The sequence below is a fragment of the Neomonachus schauinslandi genome, chromosome 10, assembly GCF_002201575.2.
Source record: "Neomonachus schauinslandi chromosome 10, ASM220157v2, whole genome shotgun sequence".
Classification (NCBI taxonomy): Eukaryota; Metazoa; Chordata; class Mammalia; order Carnivora; family Phocidae; genus Neomonachus; species Neomonachus schauinslandi.
In genome coordinates this window covers 112,614,750-112,639,933 of record NC_058412.1, presented here as the reverse complement: position 1 = coordinate 112,639,933, position 25,184 = coordinate 112,614,750, and the positions used below count along the sequence as shown (strand labels likewise).

The following is a 25,184-nucleotide window of genomic DNA, read 5'->3' as shown; positions in this document are numbered from 1 at the left end:
TTTTGTTGGTTTTCAGTGTACAAGTTAACTTCTGTTCAATTTACTCTTAAGTATTTTCTCTCGGGGGGGGGTTATTATAAATGGGATCATTTCCTTAATTTTCAGATTGTTCATTGCTAATGTACAGAAATACAACTGATTTTTGTGTTTTTTGATCATGTATCCTGTCACATTGCTGAACTTGTTTATTTTAAAAGCTTTTTTTAGAAGATTCCTTCAGATATCCTATATACGAGGATCTCATGTAATTGGCAAACAGTTTGTTTTACATCTTCCTTTTTAATCTAGATACTTTTCCTTTTTCTCAAGTGATTGTCCTGGCTAGAATCTCAAGTATGATGTTGTATGAAAGTAACAAGAGCAGACATTCTTGTCTTGTTCCTGATCTTAGGGGGAAAGCATCTGGTCTTTCTCCATTAAGTAGGATATTAGCTGTGGGCTTTCTGCAGATGCTATTTATTGAGTTAAGAAACTCCTATTGCTAAATCCTTTTATCATGAAAGGGTGTTGGATTTTGTCAAATGCTTTTTCTCTGTTGAAATGAACATGTGGTTTTTGTCCTCTGTTCTATTAATGTGGTATGTTACACTAACTTATTTTCAGATGTAAAACCAACCACTTCTGGGATAAATTTCTTTGGTCATGGTGTATAATCCTTTTTCCACGTTGCTGGATTTGTTTTGCCAGTATTTTGTTGAGGATTTTAAAATCTATATTCAAAAGGGATACTGGTTTGTAGCTTTCTTGTGAGGTCTTTGGTTTTGGTATCAGGGCTCCACAGATCCAAACACGGTCCAACACTGTATTTAGTTGACATAACTCTTTTAATAACAGCCCCACTCTCCCTTTTTTCCTCATGCCATTCATTTATTTGAAAATGAAAACAGAGTTAATTTATCCTGTAAAAAATTTTCATGTTCCAGTTTTGGCTGGAATACATGTATCCTCATGTGTCTATTTAACTCATTCTTCTATCCTTCATGCTTCTTTTAACCTGGGAGTTATATCTACATCCAGGCTGCTGTGTAATTACGACTGCATCATATTAGAAGACACTTAATGTCTGGCTATCCCATTTTTAGTGTTAAGATTGATCTATGGGCTCAGGTGCTAGCATAGCAGCCTGATCTATTCATTATAAAGTTCTCCATCAACCTATTACCCAAGGGTTTTAGCAAACATTGACGATTTGTGCCTAGGTACATTATTTCAGGAGAAGTTGCGACATGGTTATTTTTGATTCTTTCGGTTCTTCCAAGGCTAAGAATTTTAATCTTCATAAACTCCAGGTCTGATTCCCAGTTAGGGTGGCAGAGCCTCCAGGTGCCACTGTGGAAGCCCTGGGGGGATTTTTGCTTGCCACCTGGTTGGAGGGTCCTCACAGCACTTGAGGCAGACGCCAGAGACTCGCGCGTTCTACATAATGAATTCTACATTAGAAGAATGACCTGCATCCCACACAACTTTCAAAGTCTTGTTAGGTATTCAGGGAGGCGTAAAGCCTTCATAAATTACCCAAGTCTAATGAGACACTGTCCATCTAATGTTTTGTTTGCCATTCTCCTAAGAACTGTTCATCATTTCTGAAAAGTCATGTTAGTAACAGCAATATAGTTTATACTATTTGAGTTTTGCTCCAATACATCTGTATATGCCAGCTTTTGTTATTGTCAAATTCAACATAATTCCATATACAAGCGCAAGTGTCTGACTAAATTTTCCAGTGTAACTGTGCTCAGGCATCTACACAATCAAATAGACATTATCTTACTAATTACTCTCTATTTCTCATTTATATGATAGTTAGGACTTTATACTGATTCCTTTTGAAGTATGCTTTCAATTAGATTATCTATTAATTTCATTTCAAGAGAAGTAAAGGAGATTTCACAGAATATTTGTTTTGACATGGGCACTGAGTCTGAAAGAGCTGAGAATTACTATCTACTTAAAGTGTAAAAATCCACCCCAACCCCCTTGATTGCTGTCCAGTGCTTGTTCTTCACTCTTGCCACCATATTCTGGCTACATCACAGCCAGAACACTGCACTGGGATTTGACACGTGAACTGCAGCCCTGGCCCTGCCTCTTTATTAGTGGCTGGTGACCTCAGGCAGGTCATCTTACCTCTGTTCCTGTCTATAAAATAAGGAGGTTAGATCAGACAAGCTGTTCCTAACCCTTCAACTACTTTTTATTATTCAACCTCCCCATAGGATTTCCAAAGAGTGCCAAAGACACTTACCAATTGTTATTTATTGTAATAAATTAATTTCCCATTTTTTTTTAACTAATCAAAGATATAGAACTGCAAAACAGGATAAAATAACAATGGTAGTGAACACTTACTGAGTGCTTATTATGGCCCCACAGTGAGCCCCCAGTCCCCAATTACTACCACACTGGGGACTCCAAATTGGGAAGCGCTGTCTCAGCCAGAGACTAAGGTCTTCCGCTGGTTCTTGTCTCTTTTCTCAGAGCACGAGAGTCTCCTGTCGTAGATGCTGCCACCCTAACCTGCTAAGATCCTGGATGAGACATGCTCATACCCCATGCTGTTTTGGAAAAGTTCTGAAGTTGTCAACGAGGTTAGGTGACTACCATGAATGAAACGAAACAGACAAGACAGTTGGCCTACATCCCCTCTGGGAAGGTACTTCTGCATCTGCATTTCCCTGAAATGCCTAGCCCTGGTCCCTGCAACCCGAAGAAGCTGGGTAGTTAGGGTGACTAGGAGTCGCACCAGAACTCACTGCTCCACTTATGTCTCCATCCACCAAGACTCTGACAATCTGTTGCAGACACATGGAGGCCAGAGAGGGGACCAGGTGGCAGGATGGCTATGGCTAGAATCCGGTAGAAGCACGGGCTGGCTGCCCGCCGGGGGCTCTGTACTCACCAGGGAGGCTGCCGGCTCGTGTGTGGGTGCTGTGGCTGAATCCGGAGGGGGTCCACCTCTCTGGCAGTGGCAGGCGGAAACTCCCGGTGGGGACTGCTGACGCTAGCCTTGTCCCAGGGCTCATGGATAGGTGTGATGATTCCAGACACAATGCGAGACCGAAGTTCCTCACTGTTCTTGTAGGTCCTGTAGGAAGGAGACGAGGTGGCAACTGCTGGCACCTGGCTGGCAACCCTGTATACACTATTGTGGCGGCGGCAGCGGCCCTGACAGCTCTTGGCTTTGCGCTTGGACTGTTTGCAAGGGTGGGAACGGGCCGCCCGGCGGACCTGTGTGAGGGGGGCAACAGCCCGGTGTCGTCTCCGAGATTTGGGCCTAAGCTTCTTAGGCATCTGAGTTGCCCCTCCTCGCTCACCACCCCATTAGAAAGAGCTGACGGTGCAGGGGCACAGGGCCTGGACTGGCTGCTCCTCCGTACCTGCCCAGCCCTATCCTCAGCCTCATTGTGTGTTCATCACGTGTCATGGGAAGGGTCACGGATGGCCAAGGCTCTTGGGGAGATGAACCAGGTTCCTGGCCTAGGTAGGCAGGGCTCTGGGGGCTCAAGGTCCAGTTCTGTCACCAACTCAGAGCCGTCAGAAGGCTGCGCTGGGCCTCTTTTTGTCTGCCTGTGACAGCCAAGCATTGTGAGCTGCAGCTGAGGTGTTGAGGCAGGATGAGGTAGCGATGAGTGGGTAGCGCTCTAGAATTCCGAAAAATCTGGTGTTTTAAAATGAGCCATATCCTGGGCCAAAAAGCAAATCTTAAAAACTGAAACTGTACAGAGTATGTTCTCTGACCATATGGAATGATACTAAACATCAAAATAGAAAGAAGTCTCTAAATACATGGAAATTAAGCAACCCAATTCCAGATAACCCTCAGGTCAAAGAGAAGGACATTTAAAAAAAAATACAAAGCACTGACTAAAAATAAATACCTAACATATTAAAATAAGTGGGATAGAGGTACTTGGGTGGATCAGTCGGTTGAGTGGCCGACTCGATTTCGGCTCAGGTCATGACCTCAGGGTTGTGAGATCGAGCCCTGCGTTGGGCTCCCGGCTCAGCAGGGCATCTGCCTGGGATTCTCCCCCTCTCCTTCTGTCCCTCCCCCAACCTGTGCACTCTCTCTCTAAAATAAATTTAAAAATCTTAGAAAAAGGGGCGCCTGGGTGGCTCAGTTGGTTAAGCGACTGCCTCCGGCTCAGGTCATGATCCTGGAGTCCCGGGATCGAGTCCCGCATCGGGCTCCCTGCTCGGCAGGGAGTCTGCTTCTCCCTCTGACCCTCCCCACTCTCATGCTCTCTCTCTCTCATTCTCGCTCTCAAATAAATAAATAAAATCTTTGAAAAAAAAAATCTTAGAAAAAAATACGTGAGGATATGGCTAAAATAGTGTTGAGAGGAAACTTCATAGCACTAAATGCTTATATTGGAAAAGAGGAAAGAAATCAATAATCAAAATTCTGACCTCAAGAACCTAGAAAAAGAGCAAATTAAACCAGAAGCAAGGCTGAAGTAAGGAAATAATAAAGATTAAAAATCAATAAAAGAGAAAAATAGGAAAATGAGAGAGAAAATTAAATTAAAAAACTGGTTCTTTCAAAAAATGAATAAAATCGACAAACTTCTAGCAAGATTGGCAAACACAAAAAGAGAGAAGACACAAATCACCAATATCAAGAATGACATGGGATATTACAACACATGTATTGCCACTGGAAGGATAATAAGAGAATGCTAACAATAACTTCAACAACTTAGAGCAGACCAATTCTTCAAAAACCACAAACTAACAACTCAGCCAAAATAAAATAATCTAAAGAGTTCTATTACAGTAACAAAATTCATACCTAAGCACCCAAAACAAGAAATCTCCAAAGCCAGATGATCTCAGTGGAGAATGCTACCAAACACTTAAAGAAGAATTAACATCAATTTACAGTTATTTCCAGAAAATAGAAGAGGAAGAAACATTTCCCAACTCACTTTATGAGGCCAGGACTGCCTCATATATATCAAAGCCAGACAAAAGAGAGCATAAAAGACAAAACTACAGACATGCATTTCTCATGAACTTGGATGCACAAATGCTCAACAAAGTACTAACAAGTTGAATTAAAAAAAATATAAAAAGAATCATCACTGTTGGTGTGCAAGGCTGGTTCACTATTCACAAATCCCTACCATATCAATAAGCTAAGAAAAATCATATGATCCTATCAATTGATGCAGAAAATGCATCTGACAAAGTCCAACATGCAAATCCATTCATGATAAAAACTCTCAACAAACTAGGAAAAGAAGGGAACCTCCTGAGCTTCATAAAGAACACCTACAAAAACCTACAGTTAACAAAATACTTAATAGGGGCGCCTGGGTGGCTCAGTTGGTTAAGTGTCTGCCTTCAGCTTGGGTCATGATCTCCAGGTCCTGGGATCGAGCCCCACGTCGGGCTCTCTGCTCAGCAGGGAGCCTGCTTCTCCCTCTCCCTCTGTCAGCTGCTCCCCCTGCTTGTGAGCGCTCTCTCTGTGTCAAATAAATAAATAAAAACCTTAAAAAAAAACCCACAATAATATACTTAATAATGAAAGACCTGAGTTGACTAGAGGATACTTCTGAAGCTAAGTGGGAGGGAAAGACCTGGGAGTAGGGAAGGAGGGAACAAAAGATGAGCTATGACTCCCCCCCCCCCCGCCCTTTTAAGGTTTACTGGAATGGGAATAGAGGTAGAAGTCTTACAAATTAAGTTTGTTTCCCTTTAACTGGGAAGCCACCGAACAGGTAAAAGTGGCAAATATGGATTGTATTCCCATATGGCTTAGGTAGTATGTTCTTGGGACCTTAAATACTGAGTTTTGGAACAAGGCTGCTCATATATATGGAGCAATAATAATACAATAACTAATATTTACTGAGCACTTACTATGTGACAGACACTGTCCTAAGTCCTTTACAACCATTAACTAAGTAAGTTTTCAGAACACCTATTAGTTACAAATCCAGTAAATAAAGTCAGAATTTGAATGAAAATAACATTAAAAATAATGAAAGACTGAATACTTTGCCTCAGACTGGGAACATGGCAATGATGTTCTTTCTCACCACTCAAATAATGTAACACTGAAGTTCTAGCCATTGCAATAAAGCAATAAATAAATAAGAAAAAATATACAGATTAGAAAGAAGAGAATAAAACTTCCCTTTTTGCAGATGACATGATAGTCTACCTTGAAATTCCCAAGAAATCTACAAAAAAACCTCCAAGAACAATGAGTTCAGCAAGGTGACCACATAAAAGATCAACACACAAAAATAAACTGCATTTCTATATGCTAATAACGAATATTTGAAAATCAAAACTAAGAGCAGAACACAATTTATAATCACCCCCCTCCTCCAGAAAAGAAACAGCAGAAACATGTTCAGGATCTACATGCTGAAAATTACAAAATGATGATGAGAGAGTTCAAGTAAGACTTAATAAATGGAGATATACCGTGTTCATAGTAAAAATGTCAATTTTCCCCATTATAGGTTTAATGATCTATAGGGTTAATGCAACTCCCAGCAAGTTTTTATTGACATAGACAAGCTGATCCTAAAGTTAGTACAGAAAGGCATGGGCCCTAGAATAGCTCAGACTATCCTGACAAGGTAAGTGGGAGGAATCATTCCACTCAATTTTAAGGTCTACTACGTAGCTACATTAATCAAAACTGTGTAATACTGGCAGAGGGACACACATAAAGACCAATGGGATAAAACAGAAAACCTAAAAACAGGCCCACATAAGTACAGACAACTGCTTTTTGGAAAAGTTGCGGGCGCCTGGGTGGCTCAGTCGGTTGAGCGACTGCCTTCGGCTCAGGTCATGGTCCCAGGGTCCCGGGATCGAGTCCCGCATCGGGCTCCCTGCTCTGCGGGGAGCCTGCTTCTCCCTCTCCCACTCCCCCTGCTTGTGTTCCCTCTCTCGCTGTGTCTCTCTCTGTCAAATAAATAAATAAAATCTTTAAAAAGAAAAGAAAAGAAAAGAAAAAGTTGCAAAAGCCAGCTGAATGAAGGAAGAACAAATGGTGTTGGAGCAACTGGACATCCATAGGCAAGAAAATGAACCTCTGTCTAAACCTCACACCTTATATATACAAATTAACTTAAAATAGACCACAGACTTAAATGTAAAATAGAAAACTATAAAAAGCTTAGGAAAAAACGTAAGAGAAAATCTTGGGGCTCTAGAGCTAGGCAAAGCATTCTTGACACCAAAAGCATGATCCATAAAATTGATAAAACAAATACTATGAAAATTTAAAACTTTGTGAAAGACCCTGTTAAGAGAATGAAGAAACAAACTAAGAAAGGACTTGCATCTAAAATATATAAAGAACTCTCAAATATACAACAGTAAAAAGACTCACACAATCCACTTAGAAAATGGGCAAAAGACACAGACACTTTGCCAAAGAAGATACACAGATGGCAAATATACACATGGAAAGATGCTCGACATCATTATTACCCATTAGGGAAATACAAATTAAAACCATGAGGGAATAATACTACAGATCTATCAGAATAACTAAAATGAAAAAGAATGACAACACCAAATGTTGGTGACGATGCAGAGAAACGGTATCACTCATACACTGGTGGTGGACATGTAAAACAGTACAGACTCTAGAAAATCATGTGGCAGTCTCTTAAAAAAACTAAACATGCAACTGCCATTGTGCTCTTGGGCATTTATCACAGAGAAATGAGAATTATGTCCACACTAAAGCCTGTACCTGAATGTCCACAGCACCCTTACTTGTAATAGCAAACAACTGGAAACAACTAGATATCCTTCAAGGAGTGGTACACCCATACCATGAACTACTACTCAACTTTACAAAGGAACAAACTGTTGATGCATGCAACAACTCAGACGGATGACAACAGCATTATGCTGAGTGAGAAGAGCCAATCCCGTTAGCTTAAGCTTACATATTGTATGATTCCATTTACTTTTTTTTTTAAAGGCAGAGATTTTTTTTTTTTTTAAGATTTTATTTGTCAGAAAGAGAGAGAGCACGAGAGAGAATGCACAAACAGGGGGAGTGGCAGGCAGAGGGTGAAGCAGGATCCCCTCGGAGCAGGGAGCTCAATGTGGGACTTGATCCTAGAGCCCTGGGATCATGACCTGAGCTGAAGGCAGACGCTTAACCGACTGAGCCACCCAGGTGTCCCTTAACATTCAGGAAATAAGAAAATTTTAGAGATGGAGAATAAGTGGTTGCCAGGGGGTTAGGGATGGGGAGGGACAGTGGGTGTGACAATAAGAGGGATCCTTATAGGGGCAGCTGGGTGCCTCAGTCAGGTTAAACGTCTGACTCTTGATTTTGACTCAGGTCATGATCACAGGGTTGTGAGACTGAGCCTTGCATCTGGCTCCATGCCTGCTTGAGATTCTCTCTCTCCCTGTCCCCTTGTCCCTCCCAACCCTCTCTAAAAAAGAAAAAAAAAAAGAGGGATCCTTATAGTGTTAAAAAGGCTCTGTATCATTTTATCAATGTCAATATCCTGGCTGTAACATCTAGTACAGTTTTGTACAATGTGATCACTGAGGTAAAATGTATAAAGGATACAAAGAAATCTCTGTATTATTTCTTACAACTGCATTTAAGACTACAATTAATCTCAAAATAAAATTTTTTGTTTTAATTTTTAAGTAGGCTCCACGCCCAGCATGGAGCCCAACATTGGGCTTGAACTCATGACCCTAAGATCAAGACCTGAGCTGAGATCAAGAGTTGGACCCTTAACCAACTGAGCCACCCAGATGCCCCTCAAAATAAAAAGTTTAATTTAAAAATACATTTTTATTATATAACCATAAGATAAACTGAGAATACTAGATCAGTGCTTTCAAGTTTTCTCTCACATAGAAGGGGGCCCAAGTAGGGTAAGAGAGAAAGCCCAGGGACTTCAATTTCCTGCCCTTACCCTTTCCACCAGAGCAAATTTACTTTCACTAATTTAATATGTCAATCCTAAAGAACACTGTGAAGACAGAGTTCCCTGGTTCAGAACTGTAACACGTGCAATGGCTTGGAAGATCTAAGGGCCTGTGGTCTCTACATCCCTACAACAATCAGGTTCTTGCTCAGAACACAGAACTCTGGGGACCCTGCTGCTTCCCTGACCAAGTTGGGTGGAAGGGGTAAATCTAAATCCTCTTTCCTTTCTCAGATGAGCTGTGTGTGATACAGCTAGAAGGCCTCTGATCTCCTACGTAGGATGTGCGTTTACCTGCAGAACTCAAGTCTGAAGTTCTTGCACAATTTCTAAGCCTTAGTAGCACTGCCGTTTTGGTAGCAGCAAAAGACAGCCTGTAGCCTGTCATCCTGCAAGGGCAGAACCAGAAGGGGCACGGCAGAAAGCAACGGGTTTATACTCCTTAGCAAGTCAGAGTTTGCTCACCGAGGGGCACAAATTCCCACCTAGTGTGGACAAGACATGCCATGATGACCTAACAAGGAGGGCTGGATGGGGGAAGGTGACTAGAGACAGGCAGTTCGGTGTCGCTGGCAGTACGACGGAGCAGGGAGGGAGGGCCCGATGATCAGGAGGCAGATCCATACCCCAGCTCTCAGAGCCTCAGTTTCCATGGAGATGGTGCCCGGCGATGAGATATTTTTCCCTCTGTATGTTTACTAAGAGCTGCTGCACCAGCCCTGAGCACTCTGGGCTGACATCTCGTTTTGTTCTCAGAACACTCTGAGGTAATACTGCTGGTTCCGCATTTCAGTCATCAAAAAAAAAAATGAAACACTCCCCCAGCACGAAACTCCAACAAATGTACTAAAAAAATAAATAAATAAATGGAGACACTCACCGTTTCTCTCAGTACTGCTGAGGGAACTAAATGCTGTAATGAGCATGTTGGGCCTAGTACAGGACCTGGGTTCTTCCACAGGTTTCATCACCTTCTCTTGCAATACAATTCCAGAATGAAGACGTCAAGAGAAAGGCTCTGTCCTTTCCTTACCCACTTTAGGGGTGCGGGGGTCTTGGAGTGGGCAGCACCCGAAACAGCAGCTTGGGCTGCTCCCTGGGCTGGCCTCACTGCACTCATTCCACTGTCCACCATATGCAGAACAGGCCCAGGCCCAGGCCCTGCCCTCAAGGAGATCACAGGCCAGGGTGGGGAAGACCATCTCTAATCATAAAATACCCACTTATTAAATGCTTAAAACGGTGTTATGAAACCTCAAACGTGGTGGCAGGGGCAGGAGAGGCTTCTCTGAGGAACTGATGTTTCAATGGGAACTGAAGGAAGAACAGGAGTTGACTGTGTGAGGAGGTCGGGGAGAGTGCTCTAGGCACTAGGGCACTAGGGGGGGGGAGATCTCAAGGGGGCGAGTCATGGTGGCCCATGGCCCAGGCACAGCAACTAAGGGGCAAGTGGTACGGGACAGGGTTGCAGGGGTTAGGCTTTAGGCCTCATCAAGGATTTTGTTCTTTATCTTAAGAGCACACAACATTCACTGGAGGGTTCTGAATATTTTTCAGATTAAAAAAATTTTTTTAATTGTGGGAAAATACATATAAAATTTACCAACATAACCATTTGTTAAGTGTATAGCTCAGTGGTGTTAAGTATGCAGATTATTGCATAATCACCACCACCAGCACCACCCATCTTCTGAACTCTCCATCTTGCAAAACTGAAACTCTGTACCCAGTAAATAATAACTCCCCATTCTCCATTTTCCTAGCCCCATCATCCACTATTTTACTTTCTATCTCTATGAATCTGACTACTATAGGTATCTCATCTAAGTGGAATCATAAAGTGTTTGTCTGCTTGTGAGTGGTTTATTTTGCTTAGCATAATGTCCTCAAGGTTATTCCATGTGGAAGCATATGTCCAGCTTTTCCTTCCTTTTTAAAGCTGAATTAACTGTAGGTACAGACCACATTGTATATATATCACTGTACATATATACTACATTTTGTTTATCCATTCACCTGTTCTAGGTATTCATGGATACCTACATGGCCTCCATCTTCTGGCTATTGTGAATAATGCTTCTATAAATGTGAGTATACAAATATCTATTCTGGACCCTGCTTTCAATGCTACTGGGTATATGCCCAGAAGCACAATTCTTGGATCATATGGTAATTTAATTTTGTGAGGAACCACAACACTATTTTCCATAGTGGCTGCACCATTTTATATTTTCACCAACTGTGCACAAGGATTCCAATCTGTCCACATCCTGGACAACACCTGTTATTTTCTGTTTTTTGTTTTTTGTTTTTTTGATAGTAGCCATCCTAATGTATGTGAGGTGGTATCACTGAAGGATTTCAAGCCAGGGTTTTAACCATGACTACGTTTTAAAAAGGCTGGTCCGACTACTGTGTGGGAAATCAGCTGAAGGGTGGGGAGCTGGAGTAGAAGTAGGGATCTCCTCACATAAAGACTGCATGGAAGAGGGGCAGAGACAAAGGGGTGGCCTCAATCATGGAGGCAGATGGTTTGCAAGTCTGAGGGGAGTGGAGTGGGTTCAAAATGGTTATTCCCAATTAGATATAATAAAATGCAACAGGGTTTCTAGGCAGTTCTGGCTGTGAATTTATTCCGATGCCAGGCTTCCTCTAAAATCAAGGAGGTCAATGAGGATGGCAAAAAAGTCTTATAATGGAATAAAGTGGAAATAATTGGGCCTAACCATGTAACAATTTCATTTCACTTGTGGAAAAAGAAGCATTCACCTAAGTACCCTCTGAACATAATACCCTGACTATATACATCCTCAGTGGGACAGAGTTGAACAAAAAGAATTGGAAAGAAATTGTATGTGAAACTTTATTTGGTTGATTTATTCTTCGTTGATACTGATGTAGCAGGTCAGAAACTATGTGTGTATTTTAGGATCAAACAAATGAGTACATATGTTGACGAGAGCTAAAGTACAGAATAAAAGAGTAAGAATCCCATGGTGTTAGATTAAAAATGAAAGCATCAGTTTAAAATTTAAGAAAAGACTTTAAGGAAAAAGATTCCAAGCTCTATTCACTCACTGAAAGGGCCTAGAAGCAATGGCATCCTTAGTATTAATGAGCACATTCAGGGCCCAGATTTTGTTTTTTAAATATGATTCCCCACTAACAGAAATCATGGCTCCTTAGAAAACCAGCTGACTTCAAGGCAGGGGCAAAAAAAGTACAAGGTGAGGCTGGAACATCTTACTGTGTTAGAAAGTATGAAACACTCTACAAATGATGGGGACATGTCAAAAGGGCAAAGGAGGCAGCCTAAAAGGGCTCCCACTGGTCAACTCTGGAACAACTTAAGCATCCAAAGAACGATAGAAATGGACCATAACTTAGGATACAAAAGAATCTTTAAGTCTACACTGGTATTTTAAAAAATAAAAATAAAGGGGACAGGAAGAATAGAAAACTTTTTTTGTAAAAAAAATGTTGATAAATGTAGAAAGACTGATTAAGATAGAAAGTTACTGTCTTACATTCATCTCTGTAATAACAGACTCAGGTGAGAATCATCGATAGATGCCAAGACTGCTGGATGAAAGACTGCTAGGAGCAGAGTACTCATGGGCTGCTGGTATAATCCCACAGATCACTATTAAACACAAAGGAAAACAGATGCCTTTACTAGAGAGAAAGCTGGCAGACACCACCAAGTGATCAAACTGAACAGAGTCAACGAGACAGACCTCTGCACCCGATGTGAGACACTGAAGAGAACACAGCCTCACCTACGAAATGCTCTTGTCAAAAATGTTCAGGCTGAATCAAATGATGAGCAAATAACCTAATAAATCTGATCACTAGGAAACAATCTGAACATTCTACATGATAAGTGACCTTCAAAAATACCAAAGCCATGGAAAACAAACATCTAGGAAACCGTTCTGGATTAAATGGAATTAAAGAGCCATGAAAATAAATGCGATATGGGATCTTTGGTTGGGTAAGAAAGAACCCGCAAACCAAAGAACCAAAACACTAGCTAAAAAGGACACTCCAGGATGACTGCAGAAATATCAAACATGGACTGTGTATTAAGTGATACTCCTGCATCTGCGCTACATTTCCGGAGTGTGAGAACTGTCCTAAGGTTATATAGGAGGATGCCCTCGTATGAACAAGGAGATACTGCTGAAATATTTAGGGGTGAAGGTTCACAAAGTCTGGAGATAATTCTCAGGTGGTTCAAAAACAGACACAGAAAAATTAAGCAAATGTGGCAAAATGTTAAAAAGTGGTAAACCTAAGTGACAGGTATATGGGTATTCACCTCCTATTTTTTGCAAACCATCTTTTCTGTGGGGTAGCAAATTTCAAAATAAAAAGTCAAGAGAATGAGAAAATAAGCCAGACTGGGAGAAAATCCTTGCAAAGCACATATACGATAAAAGATTGTTACCCAAAATATACAGAGAACTCTTTTTTTTTTTTTTTTTTTTTTTTTTTTTAAAGATTTTATTTATTTATTCATGAGAGACAGAGAGAGAGACAGAGGCAGAGGGGGAAGCAGGCTCCCCGCGGAGCAGGGAGCCCGATGCGGGACTCGATCCCAGGACCCTGTGATCATGACCTGAGCCGAAGGCAGACGCTTAACCGACTGAGCCACCCAGGCGTCCCTATACAGAGAACTCTTAAAACTCAACAGTAAGAGAACAAACCAACCATGGGCCAGAGACCTTAACAAACACCTCGCCTAAGAAGATATGCAGATGGCAAATAAGCATATGAAAAGATGCTCCAAGTCGTATGTCATTTGGGAACTGTAAATTAAAACAAGATACTGGCTCAGTTGGTTAAGCGACTGCCTTCGGCTCAGGTCATGATCCTGGAGTCCCGGGATCGAGTCCCGCATCGGGCTCCCTGCTTGGCGGGGAGTCTGCTTCTCCCTCTGACCCTCCTCCTCTCATGCTCTCTGTCTCTCATTCTCTCTCTCTCTCAAATAAATAAATAAAATCTTAAAAAAAAAAAAATTTAAAACAAGATACTACTACACGCTTATCAGAATGACCAAATCTGAAAAACTAACACCAAATGCTGACAAGGATGTGGAGCAACAGGAACTCTCATACGTTGCTGGCGGGAATGTAAAATGGTGCTGCCACTATGGAAGACAGTATGGCAGGTTCTTCCAAACATAAACATACTTGGGGCTCCTGGGTGGCTCAGCTGGTTAAGTGTCTGCCTTCAGCTCAGCTCATGATCCCAGAGTCCTGGGATTAAGCCCAGCATCGTTTTGGTCTTCTTGCTCAGTGGGGAGCCTGCTTCTCCCTCTCCATCTGCACCCCCTATCCGCCCCCCGCTTATGCTCTCTTGCTCGCTCTATCTCAAATAAATAAAATCTTAAAAAAAAAAAAAAAGGTAAACATACTCCCACACTGCCAACAGTGAACCTGAACGTAAACTATGGAATCTGGGTGAGACTGTGTACTGATGCAGGTACTTCCATTACAACCAATGTACAGGATGCTGATAGTGGAGGCTGTGTGGGGGTGGCTGGAGGGGAAGGTGTTCATGGGAACTCTCTGCACTAGTTGTTTGATTTTGCTGTTAACCTAAAACTGCTCTAAAAACTGAAGTCCATTTAAAAGAAAAAGTTGAGGTGGAGACCCGATTAGGTACACCTTTTCTCCAGGAGCCTACTGGGACTGACCCCACCGGCCTGACCCCCCCCTCCCCTGGAGCCACTGCAGCACTTATGGACTCTTGCTTACATCATTCTACTTCATGTGGCATTTCCCATGTGAATCTTCTCTTAAAATAAATTAAGAACAGAAAAGAGAATTTAGACCTTGCAGATAATCTAATCCCACTTCCTCATTTCACAGATGAGGACATGGAGGTCAAGAGAAAGAAAATGTCCAAGTTAGAGGTCTGGGACCTAGGGTCTGGACTCCAGCTCCAGTGCTCCCTCCTTTGTAGCTGACTGCCTTCATGACACAGTACTGGAAGTGACTATGCCCAGGAGACAAAGATCATTCTATTAACCTTTCTTGACTCTCTGGGCTTCTCCACCCCATTCCATTGTTTCTCTCCTTTTTTCCCAGGGAAAAGTCATCACTTAGTACCTGTGGAAGTCAGCCAGGTGTTCTGAATCGATATAATCATCCAAATTCAGGGTCAAATCTGATACCTGCTGTGACCCACTTTCCTAGAAAAATGAAAACAGAAAACAAGAAACTGGGGATATTTCTGGACTAATGGGAGAATAACAATTAAATATTCAAGTTAAAGAACTATACATGCACAAAGAAACACACCAGGAATGTCTGTAATATGCGAAATACCCTTTCTTTTTAAGATTTAATTTTCTTATGTTAGTCACCATACATTACATCATTACTTTTTGATGTAGTGTTCTGTGATTCATTGTTTGCGTAACACCCAGTCCTCCACGCAATACGTGCCCTCTTTAATACCCATCACCGGGCTAACCCATCCCCCCACCCCCTCCCCTCTAGAAGCCTCAGTTTGTTTCTCAGAGTCCATAGTCTCTCATGGTTCGTCTCCCCCTCCGATTTCCCCCATTCATTTTTCCCTTCCTACTATCTTCTTTTTTTTTTTTTTAAACATAAAATGTATTATTTGTTTCAGAGGTACAGGTCTGTGATTCATCAGTCTTAACACAATTCACAGAGTTCACCATGGCACATACCCTCCCCAATGTCCATCACCCAGCCCTCCCATCCCTCCCACCCCCCTCCACTCCAGCAACCCTCAGTTTGTTTCCTGAGATTAAGAATTCCTCCTATCAGTGAGATCATATGATACTTGTCTTTCTCTAACTGACTTAGCAAAATAACCTTCTGATGCTTGGGGACTGCTCTGATTTAAAAATACTGCCTTTCTCAGGCAGAGCCCACTAAACCTACTTCCCAGGGTCTTTTGTAGTCTGGGCACAGGCATGTCACCGAGGTGCCAAATGGCCACATATCTCTGACTTGGAGGTGGGCAACATGGAAAAGCAGGCCCAGCAAGGGGCAGACATCTTGCTGACGAGGGGAGCAGCCGAGGCATGAACGGCTCATGAGAAGGGGCTCCAGGGCCTGCAGCCTAAGCCCGCACCTCACGCCTGGGCGGTGGCAGCAGCAGCAGTTTCCGTGGTATGGTTTTGAGGCACTGTCTTGAAAGCCCGGCCTTGAACCTGTTTCTCTAGCCCTTCCAACAATTCAATGGCTATCCCAGTTCTTTTAATAAACCCAATCTGTTTAACTAACTTGAGGGAATTTTATTATTTATAACTAAGAACTCTGATACAAGATGTAAATGTTCGTCAAAACGGAAAGGGGTAAGATGAACACAAGGAAAGAGAAGGAAAAATAAGATAAAAACAGAGTGGGAGGCAAACCGTAAGAACTCTTAACTCTAGGGAACAAACTGAGGGTTGCTGGAGGGGAGGTCGGTGGGGGGATGGGGTAACGGGGCGACGGGCATTAAGGAGGGCACTTGATGTAATGAGCACTGAGTGTTATGCACAACTGATAAATCACTGAATTCTACCCCTGAAACTAATAATACAGTATATGTTAACTAAACTGAATTTAAATAAAGGGAAAAAACCCAGAAAGGGATAAATAAATTACGGTATTACAGAATACTACATAGTAGTTAAAATGAATAAGGTATATCTATATGCATTCCCATGTAAAGAGACCTCCAAAAGATATTGAGTGAAAACAGCCAGGTACAGTGCAATACAGACTGCATGCTACTTTTATATGAGCACACAGGGACAACCAGGACACACTTAACAAGAGAGTCATTGCCCTTGGGGTGCTTATAGTCCAGTGGCAGAAGACAAACATCAAACCAAAGGACAACTAAGTACATAATTGTGGTAAGGACCAGCAAGGAAATAAAATGATGAAGAAGGGAGGCGTAATTCAGATTTTTCTGGCAGGTGAGAGTAGGTCGTCAGGACTATACTTTTTGAGGAAGTGAAAAATGAGAAGGAATTAGCAGGGGCTGAAGGGAGGAGGGTGTGTGTGAGGCAGTCCATGGTGTGGGGAAGAGTTTTCCATCCCTGGAAATGAGAACTGTAAGGGCGCCAGGATAGCAGGGAGCTAGGCTTATCTAAAGAACTAAAACAGGCCCTTGGCCTACAGTAAGCTTTTTTCCATCCCTGTTGTTACCGAAAGGATTTACCCTAAATTACGTAATTATTCCCCTGTGATGAAGTCCCTCCCTTGATAATACCAGAAGGTGAACATCTTTGAGCACAAAGCTTTTCTATATGGAGGACTCCTGTCTTGGTTCCACAAGTGGGGTCACTGGGTAAAGTCCTCATAAACATTTAAGGCTCTTGATCTGTACTGTTAAACGGGCTGCACAAAGGTGATCCCAATGTCCGCTCCCACCAGCAGATGCCAACATGTCCCTGAGACTCACCAGCACATTAATGATCATGCTGTTCTCCACGGTGACAGCCTTCACAAGGAGCTTTCTGGACCCATCCTTAGACTCATACCGGAGGACATACAGGTCTTTATTGCTATTCCATTCGGCCGGCAGCAGTTCTGATTTCTTATCACTGGGACCTGGCTGAGAAGACACCAGGGTTGAGAGAAGGAAGATCTTCGTAGCTCAACACAGAGCTATGAAGGGCCTTGAGGACAATCTAATCCCACTTCCTCATTTCACAGATGAAGACATGGAGGTCAAGAGAAAGAAAATGTCCAAGTTAGAGGTCGGGGACCTAGTCTCTGGACTCCAGCTCCAGTGCTCCCTCCCTTGTAGCTGACTGCCTTCATGACACAGTACTGGAACCTGTCCAGAATCTGCAGCCTTGGTTTGGTAAGAATCTCCTCGCCAGTCACCTGAAGGGATACTGCGAAATTCTAGGATGGTGTTTTTCTAAGTTCAGAACCCAGACCATCTGCAAGAGGATCACCACAGTGTTGACTAAAAATAAAGATTCTAGCATACTCCCCTCCAGACTACTGTAGTGGTTTCACAAAAATGATGAACAATTTTCATACACACACAAAATGGAGCATATGTACAAGATAAAACATCAGTGGACACCTATGTGCCACCTGCTTAAGAGAACACCGCCACCGCCAAAGCCTCCAGCAGGGTACTCCTAATGAATCTCGCTTATTCCCCTCATGGGTAATCGCTTCTCTGTATTTTTTAAAATGTCTCTACTTTCCCAGCTTGCTGTATTACTATACATACAACCCTAAAAATATATTGCTTCACATGTGTTTGAATTTATATAAATGGCATCACCTTTATCGCTTCCTTTTTTGTCAGTTATTGTAAGATTTCGCTGTGTCAACACATTTAACCACGTATGGTGCACTATACGGCGCTCCACGCAGCACAGTTCACAGCTGTACGGGGTGGTGGTGTTCGAGCACACTGCCAGGCACACGCTCACCTGCTGATGCCTATGTGGACCGTGTACAGGTCCGCTGTTACAAACGCTGCCGCTGTGAACATTTGTGTATACATCTGCTAGTATGCAGGTGGATGCATTTCTATGGCGTATGTGTGGGAAAAGAACTTTTAATTTATAAGACAAAGTCAAACTGTCTTCCAAAGAGGTACGGGTTTACACTTCCACCAACACTGTATGAGAGTCCTCGCAGTTCCATGTGGTCAGCAACATTGTCACTGCCCAATTTCAAAATTTTTGCCCTCCTGGTGGGTGTAAAAATGCATGACTGTGAGGTGTGAGGTCTTCTTTTTCCTTTTAAACAATCCTAGGGCTTTCCTTTTACACACTAAAGTTTGAGAAATCGTTTTTAAACTACAGGAAAAAGTAATAGAGTGATTTCTAGGTGGGGAAAGATTTCTTAAGATCCACAAAAGAAAAAAAGAACTGTCTTTGAGACTGTTCCAAATTGGACGCTTCTGTTCAACAACAGACACGGCAACATTAACAGGCAGTCACAGGCTAGGACAAGATGTTTGCCATGGCTACAGACGAAAAAGAATGAATAACTAGCACATTAAGGGAATGCCTGGAAAATGAACAATAAAAATTGGGAACCCACTTGAAAAACTGGCAGAAGATATGAACAAGCCAAAGAGTGAGCAGATAACAGTATATAGAGGGCCGTTCAACTTCACCAGCACTCAGACAAGTGCAGGCTGAAAGGATGAGGTTCCGCGTTACACCCGTCACACCAGTATTACCCATTTCTCCATTTTTGTTCATGTGAGTGTGGGGACAGTGGGGACCCTCAGACACTGCGGGTGGCCACTTACACTGCTGCAAACCCTCTGGAAAGCAGTCTGGCAGCATGTGGTGCACACTGAAGTAAGTGGACACCCTGTGACCCCAACCTCCATTCCTGGAGGAAACTCTGCACAAAGGCACAGGGGACATGACAAGGGATCTTCATCACAACTGTGTCAGAACACCAACATGAAGGTGAAATGAAAAAATATGCTCACAGTGGGATACTACATAGGAGTTAGAAGGAACAAACTAGATCAAATTGTAGCATCACAGATAAAGGTAAAAAATAAAACTTAAAATATAACTTAAAAAATATAACTTAAAGGGCGCTTGCATGGCTTAGTCTATTGGGTGCCCAACTCCTGATTTCAGCTCAGGTCTTCATCTCTTGATCTCAGGGTCATGAGTTCAAGCCCCGTGTTGGGCTCCATGCCGGGCATGGAGCCTACTTAAAAAAAAATTTTTTCTATATACATAAAAAACTTAATAGAAGTTAAGAAAAAATGAAATCTACAGCCTGGTACCATTTATGTAAAAATTTTTTTTAAACACACAAAAGTAATCTATATATTTTTTCATAGATACCGATTTATATGGCTAAACACGGAGCAAGTGGATCGGGAAGCTCTGCACTCAGGAGAATATGGTGGGAGGAACTGGACCAAAGATGAAGAACAACAGCAAAAGACAAAGGTCCAGCACCACAGCCTTTACATACATCAAGGACAATGGGAGGCCAAGAGCAAAGAATCGTGGGTCTCTCCACTTTGGTCACCCGCTTGGTGCTCAGGAATCCAATGGGGGAAGTGGTCCCAAATACAATTCAAGATGCTGCAACTGCCATGGTTTAAAAGCTGGCTGGATGACAAGGAAACTCACAAGCCTGAAGCAAAGAAAAGAGAGTGATGAAAAAGAAAAATGAAACGAATCAAACCAGTCTGCCAAGTGAGAAAGAGAAACAATCCCTCACTTCCAACTGGGTACATTTCCTGTTAACAGGTTTAGTGGATTTAAGGTTTACTTTGGAAGCTAAGATTTTGATAACGTGTCTTATCTTTGTTCTGTCAGAGGCCTTTGAACTTATATGTATATCCTCCACATACAGCATTTAACCCACCAGAATTTTTCCTTGGAATATGGTAATTTGGTCTGCTCACTCTTCCACAGACTCTGGCTTCTAGGGCAAGAGAGAACCCTGGGGTCAGATGAGGCTGACACCTCTTGTTGCAGGGGAACTGATGGTCCCAGCCCAAGGGCTGCCCTGATATGGGGAAAAGAGGTGGGACCAAGAGGGACTGGCCCTGGTGATAACAGGCCAGATTTGGCATTTCAACTGCGTTCTAGGCCCTGACATCAAATATCAGGCCCCCCAGAAAGGTGCAACTGGAAAGTAGCCAAAGCATATGGCTGTGTAGTTTAATACCCTCAGATGAAAAATTTAAGGGCTCAGAGGGGCTGAGAATTGCCTAAGGTCACAGTAAGTCAGATGCAGAGCTGGGTTTGGCATTCAGAGCTCCTGGCTGCTTGGTCTATGGCTGGAGATTTTTCCCAGCCAGATCCACTAGACTGGCCCCAAGAAAATAAGGATAGTTGTCCACTTAGGCAACATCCTGGGGCTGGAAGCATTCTTCAGTGGCCATGAGTTCATCCCTGGGTCTCTGGGCTAAAATGCACTCAAAGAAACACAAACAGATCATTTTGGGCATTTCCTCTTTTTTGTCATAACCTTTAGATTCCTACAAAAGAAAACAAAATTCTCAAACCTGTATCTATAGCCATCTCTAACCCCTTGCCACCTAACCCACTTGACACCTCTGTAAAGCTCTTAGGAGGAATGGTACTAACTCCAAAAAAGTAATCCAAATTCAAATATTGGATTTTTATTGAAGCCAGTGGCCTCATTGCTCTTCTAACCGAGTTTTACATACACAACTGCCCTGCACAACAGGAGATAAAACCAAAGAGAAAAACAGACTATTTAGCTTTCTATTTAACTGTCAATATACTATATGATGAAGCACACACTTTGGGACCTTCCTCTCTCCTTACCACCCCTACAAGGAGGTGGCTGGAGAGGCAACATAAACATTCTCTGAGCGTGGCAAACACTCTTGGTCTCAGCGGAGTCTGCTGGTCCCAGGACAGAAAATTAAACCCTCTCTTAAATAAACTAATAGATGCCTCTCTAAAGAGCTTCTACTCCCATGAAAGTTGACTCAGCAGCGTAAGTCAGAGGAGGACAAGTGCAACCTGAGCTTGAGCAGCACTTCAGGGAAAGGGCACAGAAGCAAAAAGACACACCAGAGAGCAGTACAAACACCCAGCCCCAGAGGGCATGCATGATTTAGCGCTGGGGTGGACACATGGACAGTGGTTAGTGCCTTTCAAAACCCTCCTCCCCATTCTCCCTGGCCTCCTGCATGACATCTGGGGCCAGAATCTTTTTCTGGCCTGCATGATCTCAACAGGTGGCACCACGAACAGAGTGGAATTAGATGGACCTTTAGGAATCAGGCAAGGATCTTTTTTTTAAAACCTGTATTAAAATGAGATTGTATTCCTTCTGCACATTTCACCTGAAAAACTGGGGCCTAGAGTATTTGGCAAGGGGATGATGCCAAAGGAGGCAATGACCTATATGAACTGATGTCCCTAAGCTGTCAGAATTCAGAGCTGCGGAGAGGTGTGTGAAGGGACGAGTGGTGACAGCAGATCTGTATGTAGTGTTGGTATGTCCTGTGAAGTGGGGAGAAGAGAGGGAGTCGCACAGGCCCTCGGTAAGAAGTTCCTGTTCTGGGGCGAGAGATTCCAACTGCGTCAGAGCAGAAATAGCAAGCTGGGAGTAAACAAGGTGAGGTCCATGAGGAGGGGCAGAGAACAGGGCAGACCCGTTATATCTGAAGGACAGGGCAAGGGGTGGGGGGATCTGGGGGCCCATGGACGAGACCCAAGGGCAGGACCAAGTAAGCCTTCCTCCCCTCTCCAATTCCACTGCACTCCACGCCATTCTACACATCAGCTTCCTGGACTTCCCAGGCAAAGCTGAAATGAAATGACAGGGGCAAGTGAAAGAGTCATTCAGGATTGGAAAGGTGAAGCGGGGCAAGTGAGGAAACATAAAGTTTCTGTTGGGAACACTATACACTGGAGCAGGAGCCCAATACTCGTGGGTGGAGACCCCACCTCTACCGGATTCCAAGGCCTGAGATGTTGAAAGGCAGGGTAAGTGGAATGTAGTGCAGGATGGACAGAAAGGCCAAGAACAGAGCTCTCTGGGAGGAAAATGTGGTTCCTGCTTCCAGGTGTGTATGTGAGTCCCCTTCTTTTCCAGCCTTATAACCAGTCTTAGATTCCACATGAGGGAACAAGTATGTGTGAGCCTGGAGGGGGATGCTAAGGGTGTATCTGGGGTTCCTGTGAGATACTTGAGGTCTGGGACGAGGAAAAAAAAAAAAGAGCCAGATATCCATGACAGTTCTTGTCCTTCTGATGTGACTCCTGTTGGTGGGCATTAAGCGTGAGAGGAGGTGGTGGTCTTGCTCACTGCTCTAAAGGACAAAGGAATGGGGCAGCAGGGAACGGAAGGGAGTGCCTGGCTCTCAGGGCTCGGGATGTGTAAACTGTGTTTGAGGAGGGATCCTTAAGGCTCTGTGTCAGGAGAGGAAAACTTAAGATGCTGGATGTACATCTGAGAAACTAAGAAAGGATTAGGGAGTTAGAACTGAAGCAGTTAGAAATGAGAGTAAGGTTAAAATCTCATCACAAGAGATGCAACGGGTGAGATGCCCTACTCCCCAGAGCTGATGTAGGTTGAGGGTGAGAAGGCAACAGTGAGGGTCAGGCTGGGAATCCTGCGTGTATGTGGGGTGTGTGGCTGGGAGGATATTTTCTCTGATGAAGTAGAAGAGAACTGAAGGGGCAGAAAGGGGGCCAGGCCCAGTTCTCCCAGGAAGCTAATGTGCAGGATGATGTAAAGGGTGAATGTCACAGGGAAGGGGCATGGAAGATGAACAAAGGCTCCCCCAAAGAATTATGCAGTAGGCAGGGCCCAGCAGTCCTGGGGCTCTGTGGGTGTGACGACAAGGTCCCCAGCTCTAAGAGGCAGAGCCTGAGGATGGGAGAGCGGGAGGGGCTGACCCTGTAGGGGCAGCAGTTGGGGAGGTAACCTTACCTGGCTCTCACATCCAGGGTGCAGGGGTGTACCTGTGGGGGTTGGGGGTGCGGCACAGTGGTTGTTTCCCAGAACCTGAGCTGGGGATGACAGCGGTGAGTGGGCTGCACTGGGCCCTTCAGTAAAAGGTGAAAAGTGTGTGTGCTCTCTGGGCCCGTGCTGAGGAGTAAAGAAAGGGTCCCTGAGGGCGGCTGAACAGATCAAAGATCACCCGTATAAGCGTGCTTGGATTCAGATTATCCGGTGGAGGCCCGAATACAATATTGAGTACCGCCCCCGTCGCTGTGTGGGAAGGAGCTCGGCGGAGTTCAGGCAGGTGAGGAGTGCTCAAGGGGAGCTACGCCCCCGTCTCAGTGTCAGGTCACACGATCCTGGCCTTGGAGACTGCCAGGCTGTGCCGAAGCGAGCTTTTGTTCTTGGGTTTCCAAATCATGTTGCCCCAGCTGTGTTGCGAGGGGCGCTGGGCCTGGCCAGTAGAGCAGCTCCCCGACCCGCACACCAAACCGAAGGTGCCAGAAGCCCCAGGGCCGGGACTCGGGCGGGGGAGCGTCAGGCGCTCCGGCCCAAAGCTCCGGTCCTTGGATCCCGGCAGAAGACACCTCACCCCACCACCCTGGCCCCGGGCCGGCTCTCTGGAGTACCTGGTCGCCGACACCCAAGGCGTAGTAGCCGTGCGTCACCACCTCCCAGTGCAGAAAGCAGATGAAAGCGTCCTGCGCGCAGGTGATGGCCGGCGCCGCCGATGCGTACAGTACCTCCAAGCCCGCCATGGGCGCCCTCGGCTCCTGCGGGTGGAGGAAGGAAGGGAGACAGTGCCGTAAACCGACTGGGTCCTGCGACTGCTGAGGACTACCCTCCGCTACTCCACCCGCCCAGGCCCAGGCCCCACCTGCGGCCAAAATGGAGACGCCCGGGGGCGGAGCGCGGCCGCCGGAAGTAGCTCCAAGAGCCGGCTCAGTAGCGCGAATGCGCCGGCTGGAAACTGGAGCGGGGCACTTAAAGGTTCCGCCAGGCCGCTCGCAGGCGGGGCGGGGTCTTTAAAGTGGGAATCTCCTTTTTCCAGGTCGCTGGAGCGACCGCCACAGGCCGGATGTTAAATTAGGTCGCGAGGAGAGGCCACCTTGTCTGAGCCACAGACTTCCCATCCGCAGAACGGGATGACATAGGGGCACTTGGAGGTCCGTGCAAGCCCAGAGGTGGCATCTAATTCAGGCTAGGAGTCAGGGAGGGCTTCTTGGAGGAGGGGATGCCCAGTGACACTGAACCATAATGGAAGAGTGGGAGGGAATTGAGGCACAAAAGTATTCCCGTAGAAGGGACTGGCCCACGCAAAGGCATGAAGGTGTGAAATGCGGCTAGTCCTGTGTGATGAAGGGATCAGTGCTGCCTCCTGAGTGAGACCTTCCCCCATCTCCTCTGCCCACAATTTCTCTGTCCTCAGTGCAGTTGGCATCAGTGGGGTGCCAAGGAGCAGGCATGGGACAGCAAGAGCCATCAACCTCAATGGGGAGGAGAATTTTATAATTGAAGCTTAATAGAATGGCTGGTTTATAATAAAAAGCAGACTGGCCAGTTTTCTTACTGCTTTTAACTTTTTTACAGCCAAGACACCCCCATCATTGCCTGCACCTGGGCAGAGAGCTCCCCCACCGGTCCCTTGGTTCAGCCACTGCTTTGCATACAGTTATAGCTTGAGTCTCACAGAACTTTGGTTCCCTATAATACATCATCATCCCTGCATTAGTCATCCCTCAGAAGCCAACATGAGACAGGGATTTGAGTGGTTTATTTGGGAGCTGATTTCAGGAAATAGCAGCAAGATGGTGGGGAAGGGAGACTA

General features: G+C 44.4%; 1 protein-coding gene across 2 annotated transcripts in view; it reads right to left on the bottom strand.

Moving 5' to 3' along the window:
* The window catches only part of PSMF1 (proteasome inhibitor subunit 1), a 43,918-nt gene extending 19,655 nt beyond the window's left edge, over positions 1-24,263 (bottom strand). Inside the window, exons 1-5 of one of the 2 annotated variants that reach the window (XM_021688961.1) lie at positions 24,234-24,263; positions 23,986-24,129; positions 17,373-17,525; positions 15,053-15,135; positions 2,900-3,085 (exon numbers count right to left, since the gene is read on the bottom strand). In XM_021688961.1, coding sequence (XP_021544636.1) covers positions 2,900-3,085; positions 15,053-15,135; positions 17,373-17,525; positions 23,986-24,114 — 551 coding nt within the window. In that variant the 5' untranslated portion in view covers positions 24,115-24,129; positions 24,234-24,263. The other variant, XM_044918597.1, reaches the window with a different exon arrangement.
* Positions 24,264-25,184: the final 921 nt, after the last annotated feature.